The sequence below is a fragment of the Mesoplodon mirus genome (genome assembly GCF_964341445.2).
Source record: "Mesoplodon mirus genome assembly, chromosome: 19".
NCBI lineage: Eukaryota > Metazoa > Chordata > Mammalia > Artiodactyla > Ziphiidae > Mesoplodon > Mesoplodon mirus.
The window spans coordinates 57,974,338-57,995,303 of record NC_138995.1 but is presented as its reverse complement, the minus strand read 5'-3'; the positions used below and the strand labels follow the sequence as shown (position 1 = coordinate 57,995,303).

Here is a 20,966-nt window from a genome sequence, read left to right as displayed (position 1 = left end):
TGGAAGGGACTTGAGCATGGGGGTGGCCAGGGACAGATTTAAAGATTTAGAAAAGACTTCTCTGGGAATCCCTTCAGAGGAAACCATGTATGCAAAGGCACTGAGGCAGGGAATAGTGAGGTATAACCAGGGAATTTGAAGTGCTGGGGTAGATGGAATGCAGGTAAGGGAGGGGATTGACCTGGAGAAGCCAGGGTGCCAGGGCCTGGAGGGCCTCTGGATTGGGAGGAGGGCAGGGGCAGCTCTGGGAAAGACTGGAGGCGTGGAGGCCAGGGAGAGGCTCCAAGGGCAAAGATGAAGCCTGAGCTGAGACCATGAGAATGGAGAGAGTCAGGGGTCGGGACAGTGGGGTTGGGGAGTGACAGTGGAAGGAGTGACAGTGGAGGGAGAGGAAGGAAGGGACAAAGACAATTGCGGGGGGTGGGTTCTGACCTGGTGACTGATGGGGCCATCCCTGAGATGGTAACCTGGGAGGAGGAATAATTCTGGGGAGCCAATGAGTTCCCACACAGCGCTGGGGACATTATGTGTCTGAGGGGCCTGCAGCAGAGAGTCCAAAAGGGATGTTAAGGGCCCTCATGAGAGGCATCCTTCTGGGTCCAGGGGATTCCAGAAGCTCATGGAAAAGAAGATTTTAAGCCACCTCCCCGGGGGCTGCAGAATTTCGGTCCAGAAGTGTCTTATAGGTGAGGGTTATTTACTCCCATTTTTCAGATGAGGAAACTGAGGCTGGGAGAGGACAAATGACTGAATCAAGGTCACGCACTGAGCAAGGGCTGGGGATTTTATGGCCAACTGGCTGTGCGGGAGCAAAGAAGAGGGAGGCTCCCAGGGCCTGGTGGGAAGAAAAGGCTTCCTAGATGTGGGAACCCAGGAAGGGAACCAGGTTATCTCAGGAGGGAGAAATGGCAGAACCCAGAGGCCCAGAGAAAAGAATGCTAAAGAGAGAATGCTGGGAGTTTCTTCAAACAGAGCTGGGATCGGCCTGGTAGCCACCCTCATCCTGAGAGGCCCAGAGACCCAGGAGGCTTGTCTATGTCACACAGCACTCAGAATTCAACTGCTCGTCTCTGGAGTCTGGGGCATGAGGGTGAGGGAGGGGAGGGGTGAGCCAGGGGTGGCTGGAAGAGCTCAGGAAGCCAGGAGAGACTTGCCTAGCAGAATGCAAGATATGGAGGGTTGGGATCATCTAAACAGCTCACTGTGTGATCTTGGGCAGGCTGCCTGCTCTCTCTGAGCCTGCACTTTCTCCTCTGAGAAATGGAGCCGTGGGGAGAGGGTATCACTGAAGAGAGGGGTAAACACAGACTTTGGGGTCAGGTGGACAGGGTTCAGATTTGCTTCTGGCTGTGTAATCATGGTCCCATCACTTTTCCTCTCAGTCTCAGTTTCCCCATCTGGAAAGTGGGTACTATAAAAGTGCCTGACTCATTCCTAGGAACAAAGGAGTCACACTTCTGAGGCGGGGAAAGCTCTGTCTTGGGGACCCATACTTTGGGTCCCCAAGTCCTCCAGGGCCACAGACTCTGACTCTGAGACTCATCTGTATCCCAAACCCAGTCCACCTCTGCTCTCCCATCCTCCCCCACCCCAAACAGAACAGAAGCCCCTTGAGGGCAAGCACCCCCATCTGAAGGGCTTTTGGTCGTGTCTGGGAGGAAAGAGGGTACAAAAGGCCCTCCTGTTTCCCGGGCAACTACCATGCACCAAGCCCCTGCTCTCATCCAGTCCTACATCAGGCAGACAAACTGCTTCTGGACCCCTTAGATGGACAGAGAGACTAAGGCCCTGAGACGGACAAGACACGCCAAGCATCCCAACTGGTGACTCAGCACAGCCCGGGTCCTCGAATCCCTTCGCAGGAAGGATCTGCACTCCAGGGTGGACGAGCCAGCCCAGCCCAGCCAGTTCTGAGGCTCCAGGAGGCCGGGGGCCACCTTTGCAGAGGCCCCTGGCTCTTCCCCCAGGCCACCTCCTCCAGGGGCGCTGCTGGCACGTGCCCAGGTCTGGGCCTCACCTGATCTCCGAGATGTTTTTCTCATAGGGGTCCCACGCAGCCTGGTTTCCGCGCTCGGCAGGCTCATCCATGGCAGGAGGGCGAGGGTGGGGAGAGGAGGACGCGCTGGGAGCAGATGGCACAGGGAGCAGGTGTGTGTGGCGGTGGCGTCTACCACGCAGGGAGCCCGCCAGGTGCCTACCTCCACGCCCAAGGGGAGGGGCAGCATCCAGCCGGTTCTCCCAGCTGCTACCCACGCCTCCGACAGTGGGGAGAGGCCAGGAGGGAGCCACCCTTCTCTGAGGGTGTAGAAGAGGGGTGATGGGCACCTCCTGGGCATCTTGCCAGTGGCTGGGGACACAGTCCAGGGGGTCGGAGACAATCCCACACCGGAACGTTCCGTGTGGGTGGCTGTGGGCATGTCTGTGCCCATCTGGAGCCTCAGTTTGCTCATCTGATCAAGGAGCTAGTCCCGTCTCAGAGAGTTCATTCATTCATTCATTCATGCCTTTATCCATTCAAGAAATATTGATTGAGCGCCTCCTGTCTGCCAGGCGCTGTTCTAAGGGTTGGAACGCTGCTGGGAACCAGACCGACAGAAACTGCCCTGGCGGGCTGACACTTGTAAGGGGCACGCGTCGAAACAGATTGAGAGACGGGGACAGACGCAGCCAGGGGCACAGGGACACAAACAGGAGAGAGGGGGCCACTGAGAGAGGGTCAGAGACAGCAAGAGACACAGAGAGAACGCGGAAGAGACAGAGAAACATGCAGAGCGACAGAGACGCGGAGAAGCAGAGGGAATGCGAGAAACACTGAGGGTCAGAGACAGTGGGAGACATTGAGAGACACAAAGAGATACAGAGATGCAATTGATAAGGGCCAGAGCTGGTTGGTGTGGGACTTTGAAGCTCACAGTGCCTGGTCTGAGTCCCAGCTCCGGCACCTCCCAGCTGTGCGGCCTGAAACTAGTCCCATCAGCCCCCGGGCCTCAGTTCCTCTTGTAAATGGTACCCACGTCATCGGGCTGTTGTGAGGACCGGATGAGACGTTTCTCAGATGCTTGGCGGAGAATCTGACACACAGGAGGCTCCGCAAAGCCCACGTCCCCTTCTGCTCTCTCCCCCACCCAAACCCAGCTCCTCCCCACCTGCTGGTCTCCTGATCCTTCAGACACTTGGCATCTGGTCCCCAAACCCAATCTCCTCACCAGAAATGACTGCTTTTTATAGGACAAAGAATGTGCGTACCTTGTTTAAAAAAAAAAATTATCTGAGCTGATAAGTCCAGAAAGGAAATAAGCATCCCTGGGACCCGCCTTCTACCCACAGAGATAAACACACGCTTTGGCAGACTCTTTCTAGAAACTTCTCATCTTTCTACTATGTGCCAGAGAAATTTCGGTTGGGTAAATAAATGCAAAAATATCATCATTTAAAACTCTATTTAGTAGAGACACAGATGTAGAGAACAAATGTATGGACACAAAAAGCAGGGGGAAGTGGCGGGTGGTGGTGGTGGTGGGATGAATTGGGAGATCGGGATTGACATGTATACACTAATATGTATAAAATAGATAACTAATAAGAACCTGCTGCATAAAAAATAAATAAAATTAAATTTTTAAAAACCACCTCTATTTAGGAGGCTCCGTTACGCCCTCCTAATCAATATTTCCCCCAAAGCTAATACTATCCTGACCTTTATAACCACAAATTAGTTTTGCTGGCTTTTGATCTTCATATAAATGGGCTTATACAAAAACAAACAAACAAACAAAACTACTCTAAAATTAAAAGTTTGTTTAAAAAGAAAAAAAAAACAACCCTTATTTACTGACCAATTAACAGTTTGCCATGTTGTGTAGGTGAGGGGGGTGGGGCATGTCAGACTCACGTAATCAATGCAGAAGGGGGCTCAGAGACGTAGAGTGACTTGCCCAAGGTCACAGAGCATTGCCCACCCTCACTCCGAAAACAGGCAGAAGACAAATGTCCTGGGGTGTCACGCTCCCTCAGTTTATCCGCCCAAAGGCCCTTCTCTAGGATGTTGTGATATGAGGAGCCCCCCCGTACCTCACACCACCACAACTGAGTTCGAATTCTGCCTTGGCCACTTTTTTTTGGCGGGGTTGGGGGCAGACCACACTGCATGACTTGTGCGATCTTAGTTCTCCACCAGGTACGGAACCCGTGCCCTCGGCAGTGAAAGCGCAGAGTCCTAACCGCTGGACCGCGAGGGAGTTCCCATGCCTCAGCCACTTTCAGTATTAGCCTTAATGTTCCCATCTGTGAAAAGGGCTCCCTCACAGGGAGGGGGAAAATCAAGAGGGCCAGTTCTCTCTGTCTGGGGCTGAGTGGATTTCCCAGGTTGGGGTTGTGGGAGGTTGAGCGAGACACCCCGCCTGGCCTTCCGTCCTGGACTGCCTGGCCTTTGTTCTGCCTTCAGTGACCCTTTGTTCCTAGCTCTGAGGAGGTGACAACCTTGCCCTGTCCCTCCTGTGGGAACCTCTCCTGAACCCCGTCCCCAGGGGCCCCACAGAACCAGAGGGGAAGAGCACGTGTGCCAGCCAGAAGCCTCAAGTTCCAGAGGAGAGGGAGAGTCTAGGGGGAAGAGAATGCCTAGATCCTTGAGGGAGACTTGCGGGGGGGGAACTTGGGGGCGCAGCCCTGGGGAACAAGGAGATCCAGGGAGACCCAATGAGAATTTCACGGAAGATGTTTAAGGGAGAAGGCAGGCCTGGAGGCTGTGCCAGAGTGGGCAAGGGACCAGAAAACAAGGGGGCCCAGATACACAATGCTCCCACCCCAGGGCCTTCGCACTTGCTGTCCCCCTGTCTGACATGCTCTTCCCAGACACCTGTGAGCTTCACTGTCTCCCTTTATCCAAGTCTACCCTGTCTCACCTCCTCTGAGCTTGCCCACCAACCTCTCCTCCCACCTTTCCTGTTGTGTTTTTTCCAGTAGCGCTCATCACCATCTGACATTCTCAATGTTTTAATCTTTGGTCTTGTTGACTGTCTCCTCATCAGACTGTCAACCCCATGAAGACAGGGCTTCTTATCTGTTTGTCTCCCGTTGTATCCCAAGGGAAGTGCCTGGAGGAGCTCCTGGAATGTGGTAGCTGTTCCATAAACACTGCTGACGGAATGCGTGAATCGTCACAGGTGATGGGGAATGAGTGACAGGTAGCAGTGGTGATGCAGGAGTTGGCTGAGTCTCTTCAGAACATGGGGGTGGGGATGGGGAGATGCAAAGCCTGATTATAGATGGAGAGGGGCCCAGACTCCTAAGGAGGTGGCAAGAGGAACCAGAAGGCACCAGAGTAGCATCTTACCCGGAGACAGGAGGGGAGGGACAGTAATAGAGACCACTGACCCCACAGAAATGGATCTGGCGGGGGGAACCTAGGCATCTGGGGACAGGGAAGAGAATTAGAAGGGTTGGGAAGGAGAGAGTGGGAAACCCAGTGCCAGCCGCCACGGGGGTGGGTAGGTTCTGTGAGGAGCAGGGATTGTACAATCATCCATTCCCCTGTCTATCTATCCATCCCTCTGTCTATCTATCCATCCATCTATCCAACTGTCCACCCAACTGTCCATCTATCACTCCATGCATCCACCCATCCATCCATCCAGCTGTCCATCCATCCATCTGACCATCCACCCTCTATCCAGTCATCATCCATCCGTCTATCCATTCATCCAGCTGTCCTTCCTTCCATCCATCTCTCCCTCCACTCAGCATCCATTTGTCTGTCTGTCCTCCAAACATCCATCCATCCACCCCTCTGACTAATATTTGGAGAAGCCTCCTCTAGGTCAGGACCTAGCACTGCATCCACAAATGAGACAGGTAGGTGGAAACAGCTTAGAGCTGTGCTGTCCAACACAGAAGCCACTGGCCACATGTGGCCATTGAGCACTAGAAATGTGACACCTGTAACTGAGGAAATGAACATTTCCGATTTCATTTCATTTTAATCAACTTAAATTTAACTTTAAAAACAGAAGCAATGTAATTCCTCTTAAATACAACATGAATGCTTTGGGAAGACTGTATTTCACTTAACCCTTGGAAACGGAGCGTTGGAATTGAGATGAAGCATGTAAAATACCTCACAGGTAATTTCTGTATTGATGACGTTGAAATGATGATATTTTGGATATACTGGATCGAATGAAACATATTTCTAAAATTAATCTCATTTTTTTTTTTAAATGAGCTTACTGGAAAGTTTAAAATGACACACGTGGCTAGCATAATAGTTGAATTGATTCTGCTGGCCTGGGGGACATTGTCTGCTTGGTATCCTGCCTGTAGATACGGGTCTCTTGGGGAGGACGAGGATGGTTTCCCAGGGGCAAGGCTGCCCCAGTAGGGGAACACACCAGGTGAGTGACCTGAGTGAAGAAAGCATCCAGATGGAGGGCCTGGTGGGGCAAAGGCATAGAGGCTGGGAAGACAGATGAGAGGTATTCCTTCTAGTCCAAAGAGGGGACATCCGGGTATAGGACGCATTCCTGGGTCCATGGGTGGGAACTCACACCCATCCCTGGGGGCTTAAGGGCGCAGGGAGCAACGCCAGGTAGGGCTGGGCTGGGCTGGTCAGGACATGCCCTCCGCTCCTGGGAGCCCCCAGGAAGATGAACACGTCATCCGCATGTGTCACTGAACACGTAGGCCCCCTTCTGCTGCAGCCTCAGGGACTGAACGTGAAAGGGTAGCAGAAACTGGTCTCCCCCCGCTGGGGCTGAGAGCCGAGAGCAGAGATGGGGAGCTCTCAAGTGTGCCACCACTACCCCAGTCCTGGGCCCCCCATGCCAATTCCCTGGCCTCCCCCCAAGCTCCCCACTTGCGCTCCAGGAAGCCCCAAGATGTGTCGTTTTGCTCCTGGAGCTCAGACATGGGCAAAGCGAGGTCACTGGGTCACGAGGTCATGTTTCCACAGAGTCGGGGCCATTGTCACCTCCAGAGCTCGACCTTTCCTTGAAAAGCTAGTAATTGCTGGGAATTCTGGGAAAGCTGAGGACAGGCCAGCGAGGGCGCTTATAGGCTGGGTTCCCCAGAAGGCAGAGGCTGGAGCTGGGAACAAGGACTTTGAATGGGATGAAGAAGGAGGACAGTACAGGGGCTGGGGGCCTGGACTCCTGGGTCCTGGAGGAGGAAGGGATGGGGGCTGGGATTCCTGTGACCCAGACCGAGATGAAACTGGGACACCTAGACATCTGGACCTGGGGAAGGGGTGGGTCATGGATGGCGGGGGGTGCCCTTGTCCCCAGGGCTACCAAGGGCCCCTCTGAGAAGGAAACGAAGCATCATGCTGGGTGGGGTGGGAAGAGGGCAGCTGACACCTCAAAGCCGGCACGGCTCCCTCCCCCCAGCCCTCTAATCAGTGGCTCCATCTAGGGGTGTGCAGCGTTGCAGAAACCTCCTTCTCTGCTCCGCACCCCGATTACTCCATCCCGGTGGAGGAGCCTGCCCTGGGGCAGATACCGTAGACCCAGCTCCACCCCACGCACGCACGCAGGCGCCCCGCCCACCCTGCTCCTGGAGCCCGGACTGGCGGGGGCGGAGTCACACCTGGCCTTCTCCGGGGAGTGGACGGTTGGGGACCCTGACTTTGAGGTCCTGGAGGTGGACAGAGACTGGGGAGGATGCTCGGGCTGGGGTCTGGACTCCTGGGTCTGGGGGAGGAGGGGCCGGGGGTCTGGACTCCTGGGTCTGGGGGAGGAGGGGCCGGGGGTCTGGACTCCTGGGTCTGAGGGGTGAGGGGCCGGGGGTCTGGACTTCTGGGTCTGAGGGGGGAGGGGCCGGGGGTCTGGACTCCTGGGTCTGGGGGAGGAGGGGCCGGGGGTCTGGACTCCTGGGTCTGAGGGGTGAGGGGCCGGGGGTCTGGACTTCTGGGTCTGAGGGGGGAGGGGCCTGGGGCCTGGACTCCTGGGTCTGAGGGAGGAGGGGCCGGGGGTCTGGACTCCTGGGTCTGAGGGGTGAGGGCCCGGGGGTCTGGACTCCTGGGTCTGAGGGGGAAGGGGCCGGGGGTCTGGACTCCTGGGTCTGGGGGAGGAGGAGTTTAGGGATGGAGACGTTAGGTTCCTGGTCCCTGAGGCTGGGACGGGGACAGTGCCAAGTGAGCCTCCTGGGGTGGGGGTGTTAGGTATGGGAGTCTGGGGTCCACGGGGATGGATCCAAGAACAAAGGAGCGGCCCCTCCCCCGCGACTTTTGGTGGACGCTCCTAGCAACATCCTCCCCTGTCCCCAGGGCTCTCTTCTGCTGAGATGCCAGGACCGGCCAAACCAGCTGTGCCAGTTGGACATCCCCGTGACCCACTCCCCACATTCTCTCCCTTCCCTAAGATGGCCCCAGGGAGGCCTGGGCCCAGCTCCAGGGAGAGGATGGTGGGTAGGTGGATGGAAGGCAGGCTCAAGTCCTGGAGAACAGGACGCCCCAGTGGCTGTTTCATTTCTCCGCCTCCTTCCTGCCCTGCCTGCCCTGCTTGTCCAGCTTATCCCTGCTCCTTCCACCATCCTGCTCTGGGCAACAGGCACTGCCCCTACTCCCTTCTGAGGTTGGCACCTCCTCCTTGACCCTCAGTCCCCACAAAACCCGCTCCACCAAACATCCATCCTGCCCTTCCTGCTCTTTCTGTCCCATTCATTCATTCAGCAGTTCCTACAGAGGCCTATTCTGTGCCAGGTGCTGTTCCAGGCACTGGGGATACAGTGGGAACAAAAACTGAACAGTGACCCTACCTCCTAATCCCAGAATATGTCGGGAATTCCCTGGCGGTCCCATGGTTAGGACTTGGCGGTTTCACTGCCAGGGGCCTGGGTTCCATCCCTGGTCAGGGAACTAAGATCCCACAAGCCCAAGCCACCCAGCATGGCCAAAACAAAACAAAACCCAAAATATGTGACCTCAGACAGCAAAAGGCACTTTGCAGGTGTGATCAAGTTAAGGGTCTTGAGATGGGGAGACGGCCCTGGGTAATTTGGGTGGGCCCAGTGTAATCACAAGGGTCTTTACAAGTGACAGAGAGAGGCAGGAGGGTCAGAGTTAGAGAAAGACTGAAGTCACTATGCTTCTGGCTTTGGAGATGGAGGAAGGGGCCACAAGCCAAGCAATGCAGGCGGCCTCAGGAATTCGGAAAAGGCAAAGGAACGTATTCTCCTCTAGGGCCTCCAGAAAAAAACCTTGATTTTAGCTTAGGAAGACCCATTTTTAAAAATACATTTATTTATTTATATTTGGCTGCGTTGGGTCTTCGTTGATGTGTGGGAGCTTTCTCTAGTTGTGGCGAGTGGGGGCTACTCTTCGTTGCGGTGTGTGGGCTTCTCATTGCAATGGCTTCTCTTGTTGCAGAACACGGGCTCGAGGCGTGCCGGCTTCAGTAGTTGTGGCGTGCGGGCTCAGTAGTTGTGGCTCGTGGGCTCTAGAGAGCAGGCTCAGTAGTTGTGGCACACGGGCTTAGTTGCTCTGCGGCATGTGGGATCTGCCCAGACCAGGGCTCGAACCTGTGTCCCCTGCATCTAATTTCTATTTGTGTCAATTAGAAAAAGACACATCTCCCTTTCTCAAATGAATTTTTAAGAATATTAATATATTACTGAACAGTCTTAATAATGGTATGTGGTTGCCCTGCAAGGAGAGCTGTCCAATAAACATGTCAGTAGAGTGCTATGGAAGAAACGAAAGCGGGGGTGGGGGGGGCTAGGAGACCGGGGGTGGGCATTGAGTTGAATTGCAATTTTAAACCCAGATGGTGACATCTGAGCAAGCACTTAGAAGAGAAAAGGGAAGAAAAGACGAAGAGGACAGCAAGGGCAAAGCTTCGGAGGTGGGACAGTGCCCCTCAAGCAGAATGGAGAGATGGAGGGAGCTGGGTCCCCTGTGATGTGGCAGGTTCTCTCCCAGCTCAGGGAAACCAACACACCTTGCCAAGGCACAAGGACACCCTTGTGATACCAAGATACACAGTCATAGTTTTAATGTATTTGTCAAACCCTTCTGTGGCACTTAGTGCCTGGCGCAGAGCCAAGAGATCTACACAGCTTCTCATTTAATCCTCGTGATGACTTAGGTGGCCGGCACTTTTATTTATTGGGTTGGCCAAAACATTTGTTTGGGTTTTTCCATAAGATGTTACAGAAAAACCCAAACGAACATTTTGGCCAAGCCAATATTTCTTTATTTACTTATTTATTTAGGTTGTGCGGGGTCTTAGTTGCGGCATGCAGGATCTTCGTTGCAGCATGTGACCTCTTAGTTGTGGCAGGCATGTGGGATCTAGTTACATGACCAGGGATCGAACCTGGGTCCCCTGCATTGGGAGTGCAGAGTCTTACCCACTGGACCACCAGGGAAGTCCCCCGGCCGGCATTATTATTAAGCCCATTTTACAGATGAGGAAACCAAGACACAGAGGGCTAACATCACTTGTCCAGCTTGGATTCGAATCTGGCAGCGCGTGCTGTTACCTTAAGGCATGAACGGGGCTGGAGGAGAAAAACGTTTTTGTACATTTCCTGGCCCACAATCAATGCTGAATCAATAGTAGCTCGGGGTCACCAGTTCTCCTCCTGGCTGCCCATCAAAATCCTCTGGACACTTTTTAAAAGCCACTCTCCAGGCTAAGTCAGAAGATCCAGAATCCTAGTGTAACTGTCTGTCTCTCCTGTTGGCTGGTTGGCGGTCCCTGCAGGAGGGAATCTGTCCACCGCCCTCACCACCAGGAACCCACAGCTCTTCTCAGAACAAACTAGGAAGAATTCACAGCACAAATGTTGAGCCCGGTGGTGCTCAACCGGGGACAATTTTGTTCCCTCCAGAGGACATTTGGCAACGTCTGGAGATATTTTTGGTTGTCACAACTGGAGAAGGAGATACTACTGGGATTAACGGGTCAAGGCCAAGGATGCTGCTAAACATTCAACAGTGCACATGTGGCCCTGCAACAAGGAATCATCCAGCTCCAAATGTCAGCAGTGCCAAGGTGAGAAGCCCTACTCCAGACACAACTTCCAGTTTTCCCCCAAAAACTGGTGGCGGTAGTGGGAGGGTCCAAGCTAAAGAAATCTACAAGGAGAGAGATAAATCCGGGAGGTGGGATGTCCCAAACAGGACAATATGCCAGGCTCTTCAGTGCCTCAGATCGGGATCGGCAAAAAGGAAGAGTCACACAAGTTAAATTTTTCTTGAAACTCCAGTTAAGTTTTGTCCATTTCATATTATGTAAATTTCACCCTGTTCTGAAAAATAACAACTGTGAACACTGAGCCCTAGTTAATGATATACTTGTTGAAGGGTTAGATGTGAGTGTACTCTTTTCTGCAACTCTGAAATGCATCAAAAAATTATCATAGGGCTTCCCTGGTGGCGCAGTGGTTGAGAGTCCGCCTGCCGATGCAGGGGACGCAGGTTCGTGACCCGGTCCGGGAGGATCCCACGTGCCGCGGAGCGGCAGGGCCCGTGAGCCATGGCCACTGAGCCTGCGCGTCCGGAGCCTGTGCTCCGCAACGGGAGAGGCCACGACAGTGAGAGGCCCGCGTACCGCAAAAAAAAAAAAAAAAAAAAAAAAAAAATTATCATATACCTTGATATTATGATTTATAATAAGAAATATGCACTTTGTCCCTGTTACCAGCACAGAGCTCCCAAAACCCTTGGAATTTCCTAAGTGATAAGAATGATAAAGTTGTCTTGATACTCATAAGAAACCTCTTTCTACCACACCAGAGTTTATGTTAATAAGGTGACTTTTGGAAAGCACCTAAGGATGGAGGCTGGTTGCCAGGGCAACCAATCATACGATTGAAAGGTTGGAACTTTCATCCAAGCCCTTACCTTGTGGGAGGAGACAGCGGCTGGAGGTTGAGTTCAATGACCAGTGGCCAATGGTTGAATCAATCACCCCTATGTAAAGAAGCCTCCATAAAAACCCAAAAGGATGGACTTTGGAGAACTTCAGGGTTGGTGAATACACGGAGGTTTGTGAAGAGTGATGCACTCACAGAGAGTTTGGAAGCCTCATGCCCTTTTCCCATACCTTGCCTGATGCATCTCTTCCACGTGGCTCTTCCTGAGTTACATTCTTTTTTTTTTTTTTTGCGGTACGCGGGCCTCTCACTGTTGTGGCCTCTCCCGTTGCGGAGCACAGGCTCCGGACGCGCAGGCTCAGCGGCCATGGCTCACAGGCCTAGCCGCTCCGTGGCATGTGGGATCTTCCCGGACCGCGGCACGAACCTGTGTCCCCCTCATCAGCAGGCAGACTCTCAACCACTGCGCCACCAGGGAAGCCCCGAAGGTATTATCTTTTACATACTCTTTGAGGATGCCTCTTGAGTCCATGGGTTGTTTTATACTGAAACAGGAGGGAAGGGGGCAGGGCACAACCTTTAAATGAATGACATAGCCATAGGACATGATGTAAACTGGTTAGAACCAACTAGGTCCAAGATGGAGGAAGATTCAACTTCCAGTACACCTTGAGCCTCATTATATGCTCATTGTAATACATTAGCATATGCTAAATGACACACCCACCGGCACCAGGACAGTTCAGAGGTTAATCATAAAAGGCCAAAAAATGGGTGGTGACCCACCCCTTCCCTGAAATAGCTTAAATAATCCTCCCACTCATTAGCCTATGAAATTACCCAGCACGTAAAAACTAACCACCCCATATTTCGGGGCCTCTTGCCTTTTGAGATGGACCACATTCTGTCTATAAAATGTGTATCTCTCCAAATAAATCCACTTCTTACCTATCACTTTGTCTCTCACTGAATTCTTTCTGCAAGGAGACATCAAGAACCTGAGCTTCATTTTAAGTCTTGAGACCAGGTGTGTGATTTCAATTAAGAAAACCATGGGTTCAAGTCCCAATCTGGGTTTTGGCTGGGTTCGAGTCCCACCTGAGTTGTACAGTTTCAATACTGCCACAGAGGGGCTTCCTTGGTGCCACAGTGGTTAAGAATCCGCCTGCCAATGCAGGGGACACAGGTTTGAGCCCTGGTCCGGGAAGATCCCACATGCTGTGGAGCACATAGCCTCGTGCACCACAACTCCTGAGCCTGCGCCTAGAGCCCAAGCTCTGCAACAAGAGAAGCCACTGCAATGAGAAGCCACTGCAATGAGAAGCCCGCGCACTGCAGCGAAGAGTAGCCCCCCCACCACAACTAGAGAAAGCCCACGCACAGCAACAAAGACCCAGTGCAGACAAAAAAAAATAAATAAATTAAATGAATAAATAAAAATACTGCCACAATTATTTACTGTTTGTCCCAGATGAAACCTGACAAGGATTTAATAACTCTATGATCAGAAATTTGGTCAAATTGGAAGCTGCCATTCAGAACCTGATAGAATCTTTTTAGGCTATTTCCCCTAAGCTAAATGTTTCCAGAGAGAAAGAAAAACATTCCAACATAGGTGAAGGGGTTTATCAGTTCTTTGATGTCATTTTGGCAGCAACAGAATTCTTCAAGGGATTTAAAAAAAACTGTCCATGTTTTACAAATCTAGTCTTTACGGTATCAGAGGTGAGGCTCCAGACACAACTCAAAGACCACTTACCCATTTTATCACTCCCCAAGTCTCCCCATTTATCTCAATAGGCTTATAAATATTGTAAAAATTCTGGCCTTAAGGGAACAAGAGCCCTTCTAGGAAGTGCTTGCATTCTTCCTCTGTGCCTTTGAGATGTAAATGTCTTACCTAGTCTTCTCCAGGAATTCTTATCTAGAATTCAAAACAAAAACAAGCAAACAAAAAACCAAACTAAACCCATGCCCCATAGAGTTAAATAATCCATCCTGAACATGTGTGCTAACACAGTTAGGTGTTAGCAGACATCCTTGAGATTTTCTTACAGCTTGCTAAAAACCCCTTTGCTTGTAGCCCACCTTCACTGAGCAAGCTTGCCTTAATTATTTTGTTACAAATTACATACCCTCTAAGCTTCACGTAGCTTAAACAATAAGATGTTTGTTGGAGTTGTTTTCCAGTAACTTGGAGTCAACTGTGTCTAGTTCGACCTGGAGCCAGCTGGTTGGGACCATTGACCCTAAAACTGGGCCTATGCAGGTGTCTGATGAATGAGAGAGCCAAAAACTCCACCCTCAGATCGTGCTAAGCACTTCCATTTTTTAACATACATCCCATGAAGGAGCATATGCCTGCACAGAACACCAGTTATCTCACCTCTTCTCTATCTCCAGTAAACTTCCCCACTCCCAAGACCACCCTGCTCCTTTATTCCATAAATATCTCAAGCCCCTCACCTTTGGGGAGGTGGGTCTGAGACTTGTTCTCCTGTCTCCTCGCTTGGCTGCCTCGTGAATAAATTCTTTCTCTGATGGAAGTCTCAGCATCTCAGCATTTTGTCTTGCTCTGCGTCAGGCAAACAAACCTGGTTTGGTAACAAAACCTTAAATATCTTCTCCACAAATACCCATCTCAGGATTAAAACTTTAAAATAGAAACTATGAGGTCTCTGCATCTGTCTGCATGGTCATGTGTGTCTATATATATGTGTTGTAAAAGTGTGGTATTTTCTACCTCTAGTTGGTATTGCCTTGAGTAAGGAAGGTCACTTCTTGGCAAGGGCAGGAACCTCAGGATATTCTGGGGACCCTATAAGTTTGGCAGGCAAAGTCTGATGGTAAGTCTTTGGCTTGACTTCCTAGCCTTGAGAGGCTTTTAAAAGTCCAATATGAGATTCCTTAGAAAAAGTTCAAGCAAAGCAGATTAAAAGATTCTATAGGGTCAATCGCTGTTCTTGCTGCACTTATGTAAGTAATCCAAGTTTTTTTAAACTAGACTTAATTTGTCTCACTATGGTTATTTTTTTGGTAAATATTTATTTGTTTATTTATTTATTTGGCTGCACTGGGTCTTAGTTGCGGCATGCGGGATCTTTAGGTGCTGCATGAGGGATCATTTAGTTGTGGCATGCAAACTCTTAGTTGCAACATGTGGGATCTAATTCCCTGACCAGGGATTGAACCCAGATCCCCTGCATTGGGAGCATTGGGAGTCTTAGCCATTGGACCACCAGGGAAGCCCTCACTATGGTTATCTTTGATAGAAATGAGAGAGATTGTAGAGAGAAAAATTATATTTCAGTAGACACTATAATACACAAGTGTAGATATTAGATTCTAGCTCTGTTAATTGTCTTTGATATTTTGTTTTCTACCTGTACACTGAACTAGAGCCTGAACTCATCTAGTTTCCTCCAATATTTGACTACTCTCCACACTAACATTTCCAATTTTCTTCCCACCCTTCTGACTTGGAATCACTGAAGACTAAAACTGTCCTCTTCCCAAAGCCATGCAAACTACAGTTGGACAACTTGATATAAAAACCACAACAGCTCATGTATGGACACTCTTCAGGCCTGTTGCAATGTGACCACACAGAAAGATCACCAGAGACATTCAAACTACAAACCAGAAAACCTGTCAGATTGCCACGGCCTGTCCCCACTCCATCTGAAGATGCTTTGAGCCCAACATGTAGAGATCTTCTCAACTGTCTGACTTCAGAACTCAGAAACAGGGATTATAATCTTCTCCAATCATTAACCATGGTTTTTCTTTTGTTTCCATAGAAACACCTTATTAAATACCCAATTTCTCATGCAGTAAAGGCCTAACTTTGGGAGCCCAGCTGTACCACCACCTCCTAAAAACGAGATACAACTGTTTAACTGAACTGACCTATTTTCAAGACTAAAAGATTAATTCAATGAAATCATGGCATGATCTGCCAGTGCAGCCTTTTGTATGTGAAATTTCCAAGGAAGTTTCAGAGGAGGGGACTGCTGGGTTTCAGGGCAGGCTGCCCCAGAATGTACCACTTAGGTATGTAGATTATTTTCAGCTGAAGAAAATCAAGGCCCAACAGACCCAAGAAATGCTTTTTACCTCTTCCTTAACTGTCTAAAAGAATTCAGACAGGGAGCGTGGTCCAGGAAGAAAACTATCACCAGAGATAACTACAAAAAGTAAGAGTAAGTATGGAAGCTGTGGGGAGCTGGCCAGGGCCTGTTTGTTCAAATTCCTCTCTGTATCCCATTGTCTTTCCAAACATGTTAACCAAACATCTCCCATCTTCCCGTGAATTGTTTTCCTTCCCTTTGAAGCCTCAGGCCCCTACCCCCTTCTCCTTAGCTCCGGATGGCACGTAAGCTTCAATTGCCTGACTGCCTTTGAGCCTGTCCTGTCTATGTGAGGCTCCCGTACACACAGAATTAAATTTGTTTTTCTCCTGTTGATTTGTGTTAATTGAATTTAATTATTGGACCAGCCAAAAGAACCTAGGGTAGAGGAAATGTTTTTCCTTCCTGCTCTTATTAAGTTAAATTTACATTTATCACATGACCCAGCAGTTACACTCCTAGGTCTTTACCCAAGAGAAATAAAAGCACGTGTCCATAGGAAGACCCAGACATGAATGGTCATAGCAGCTTTATTTATTATAAGCAAATACGAGAAGCAATCCAAATGTTCATCAACAGGCAAATGAACGAGCAAAGTGTAGCACAGCCAGACCATGGAACACTGCTCAACAATAAAAAGGAATGAACTTCTGAAGCACACAAAAATGTGGACAAATCTCAAAATAATTCTGCTGAGTGAAAACAGCCAGACGAAAAATAGAACATTCTGTATGATTCCATTTATATAGAAGTCTAGAAAATGCAGACTAATCTACAGTGACAGGAAGCGGGTCAATGGGTGCCTGGGGATGGGGGGGTGGGGTAGGAAGGAGGAATTCCAGAGGGGCACAGGAAACTTTTGGGGTGATGATGTGTTCACTATCTTGCCTGTGGTGATGGCTTCACAGGGGTACACATATGTCAAAACTTACCAAATTGTGCATTTTCAAATATGTGCAGTTTACTGTATGTTAGTTATACATCAATTAAGCTGTAAGTAAATAAATGGGAACAAACTCATTCAACTGTATACTTTAAATGTTTAACCATGTAATTTAAGAGGGCGTGTTTTATTGTATGGAATTGTATGATTATTACATAAATTATACCTCAGTAAATCTGACTTGAAACAAATGATTGCAACTAGTAGATAAATAAGTCCTGGAGCTCTAATGTAGAGCATAGTGATTACAGACAAAGATACTGGATTATCAACTTCAAAGCTCCTAAGAGACTGGATTTTAATTGTTCCCACCACAAAAAAGAAATGATAATCAAGTGACATGATAGAGATGTTAGCTAGCGCTACAGTGGTAATCATATTGCAACATATAAATGTATCAAATCATCATATTGTACACCTTAACTTACACAATGTTATACGTCAATTATATCTCAGTTTAAAAAGTGGATGGAGGGGGCCTCCCTGGTGGCGCAGGGGTTAAGAATCCACCTGCCGATGCAGGGGACATGGATTCGTGCCCCGGTCCGGGAAGATCCCACATGCCGCGGAGCGGCTGGGCACGTGAGCCATGGCCGCTGAGCCTGCGTGTCCGGAGCCTGTACTTGGCAACGGGAGAGGCCACAACAGTGAAAGCCCCACATACCGCAAAAAAAAAAAAAAAAAAAAAAAAGAATCCGCCTGCCAATGCAGGGGACACGGGTTCGAGCCCTGGCCTGGGAAGATCCCACATGCCACGGAGCAACTAAGCCCGTACACCACAGCTACTGAGCCTGAGCTCTAGAGCCCGCAAGCCACAACTAGTGAGCCCGTGTGCCACAACTACTGAAGCCTGCACGCCTAGAGCCCGTGTTGCGCAACAAGAGAAGCCACAGACAATGAGAAGCCAGTGCACCGCAACCAAGAGTAGCCCCCGCTTGCCGCAACTAGAGGAAGCCCGCACCCAGCAATGAAGACCCAACACAGCCAAAAATAAATAAATAAATAAATAAACTAATTAATTTTTTTAAAAAGTGGATGGAGGGACTTTCCTGGTGGTGTAGTGGTTAAGAATCCACCTGCCAATGCAGGGGACACAGGTTCGAGCCCTTGTCTGGGAAGGTCCCACATGCTAAGGAGCAACAAAGCCCATGCTCCACAACTACTGAGCCTGAGCTCCAGAGCCCAAGAGCTACAACTACTGAAGCCCACGTGCCTACAGCCCATGCTCCACAACAAGAGAAGACACCGCAATGAGAAGCCCATGCACTGCAGCAAAGGGTAGCCCCCGCTCACTGCAACTAGAGAAAGCCCGCGCACAGCAATGAAGAACCCAATGCAGCCAAAAATAAATTAAAAAAAAAAAAAGGTGGGTGGAAAGATAAGCCATAAAGCAAATGGAGTGAAAATTCTACAATGAATATAAAGGGTGGGTATGGAATATTCAGTGTATAATCCTTTTGATTTTTCTGACTTTGAAATATTTTATATTAATGTGAGTAAAAAAGGGGTAAGGGAAAACGTTCTCTACTCATACTTCTGAACCAAATATATATTCCTACCCCCACCCCCACACCAACCAGTTCTACAGACACCAACTGGGTGTTCAACAATTCAATTCAATTCTGACACCAACTACGCAGAGTCAGCACAGACCCCACAGGTTAAGGGCTCAGTCCCACAAGACTGGCCTGACTTCAGACACCAATCACAAGTCACCTGTACTTCCGACCAGCCAGCTATAAATCAGGGGTTCCCATGACCCTCTCCTCAGGTTCTGGCCTCCAGAACTCTTAAGAGAATAGATGTGTGTTGTTTTAAGTCACTTAGTGTGAGATGATTTGTCACAGCAGGAATAGGAAACTAATACAGCTGGTCTTTTTCAGGACTGAGTGAGAAGCAGGGAACCAGCAGTGGGTTGGGGAGACCAGGCTTCATTATGATATTCCCAGACTCTAGAATCAAATGTCCTGTCCCCTCATCTACTGCCCTCTGCAATGTGGTTGAGGGACTCCAGTCCTGGAACCTAAGGAGAGACACAGCCCCAGCCGCATCTCAGCTTCCTGAGACTCTGCTCTGAGCCTCTCTGTGGGTGGTGTAGGGGCAGCATGTCTGGGACCTGAATCCCCCTCCTCAGACCTGAGACAGGACCAGATCACACTGAACACACTGGGGCCTCACCAGAGGGGGATAGAGGAACTTTGTCCATCAGCCTAGGGATGTCCTCGACTGGTTCCCAGAAAATGGAGTGCAAATTGCATTCTTCCCAATCACACCTTATTTTCGTTTTCATGAAGACACAGGCTCGAAATGGAAAATCGGACCATTACAAAAAAGGAGGAAGAGGAAAGGGCAGTGTTTCTGGAGGGCCGCTGGTATGGCCCCTGAACCTTTTCATGTTTCATGCCCCTCCAACCTGCATTTTCATTTCTTGGAATCTCCCTAGAGACCTACTTGAACATTAACCCACGGTAGTATGTGCAAGTATGTTAACTGTGCCGTTGTCGGTCACAGCAAAAGCATTTGAAACCGCCTAGGTGCTGCCGATAAGGGAATAATCAAATAAACTGATACTCGCCCTTCTATGAAATGCGATGCAGCAGGTTAAAATCACAAGATGGTGCTGGTGATAGATTAAGTTCTCTGAGGTTTATTAAGTGATAAAAGCAAGTTGCAGGACAATTCATCCAGGACGCTATACAATGTTTAGGTGGAAAAAAACCTACAAAAACGTATATTTATGAAGATTTAAACATGTGGGAAGTACCTAGGGGGAAAAAAACCGTGAGGAGACGGTTGATCCTACAGACAAGAATTGGTCCCCCTGGAGGGACTTCCCTGGTGGCGCAGTGGTTAAGAATCCGCCTGCCAGTGCAGGGGACATGGGTTCAAGCCCTGGTCCGGGAAGACCCCATGTGCTGCGGAGCAACCAAGCCCGTGCGTGCGCCGCAACTACTGAAGCTTGTGCGCCTAGTGCTCATGCTCTGCGACAAGAGAAGCCACTGCAATGAGAAGCCCACGTGCCGCAACAGAGAGTGGCCCCCGCTCTCCACAACTAGAGAAAGCCCGGGGGCAGCAACAAAGACCCAACGCAGCCATAAATAAATAAATAAATTTATTTTTTAAAAAAAGTGTTGGTCCCCCAGGAAAGACAGGACAGACGTGGAGTGGCCAAGGGACTTACTCTATAAAGTTGAAGAGGCAAGATTAACCCCCAGGGGTCCTCCACCAAGAAATAACCAGGAGTCGTTTTCTGACATATTTATTTTTAAAGCTTTTATCTTTGTAAAATTATATTGTTAACATCATGTTTTTGTCTCCTAATTTCATATATACATATGAATATTTTATATAAAATTTATAATATAATTTAATATAAATTTACAAACATTTAATATAAATTTATAATATAAATTTGTATGATAATAATATAATATAAATTTATAATATAAATGTATATACATTTATGTTTACATTATATATATATGTTCATTCCCCTCTGTATGTGTATATATAAAATCCCCTCTGTGCCTCTATGTTATGTATGTGTGCGTATATATATAAAAAATACTCTCTATGTATGTATACATGTGTGTGGGTATGTAAGTGTATATACAAACACACAGAGAGGATGATACTACATATGTCATTTTTTTCTTTTTTGCATGTGTCATTTTATATCTTGCTATTTTACACACGGTTTTCAACACAAATATTTGCCATGGAGCTTCAGGCTCTTCATAAACATAACTTTTAATGCCTGCCTAGGTTTCTCTGGGTGGATTATGATTTACTTCCTCAACTCCCTCTTGTTGGACATTTGGTTCCTTGCCAAGTTTTCTCTGGGATAATTATGTTTGTGTCCAGCGCTGTTTCTGCATTTTGGATTCCTTCCACCATCACCAGAACTGAATCCCTGACTGGTCAGAGGAAGTAAAGACTTCTCTCTGAAAATGATTTTCTTTCTTTGTGGCTACCAAAAAAATCGCATCCATGTTTGTGTAGAAAATTTGGAAACTACAGATAAGCGAAAGATGGAAAAGCAAAACCACTGGTGATTCTGACCCCATTATTGGCTATGGAGA

The 20,966-nt window shown here is 49.1% G+C and overlaps 1 protein-coding gene across 1 annotated transcript in view; it reads right to left on the bottom strand.

Moving 5' to 3' along the window:
• Nucleotides 1-2,088, bottom strand: part of SULT2B1 (sulfotransferase family 2B member 1) — a gene marked incomplete at both ends in the record, with an annotated part of 34,183 nt that extends 32,095 nt beyond the window's left edge. The window contains one exon of the mRNA XM_082606768.1: nt 2,018-2,088. Coding sequence (XP_082462894.1) covers nt 2,018-2,088 — 71 coding nt within the window. The remainder of the gene's footprint in view (nt 1-2,017) is intronic.
• Between the last annotated feature and the right edge of the window lie 18,878 nt (nt 2,089-20,966).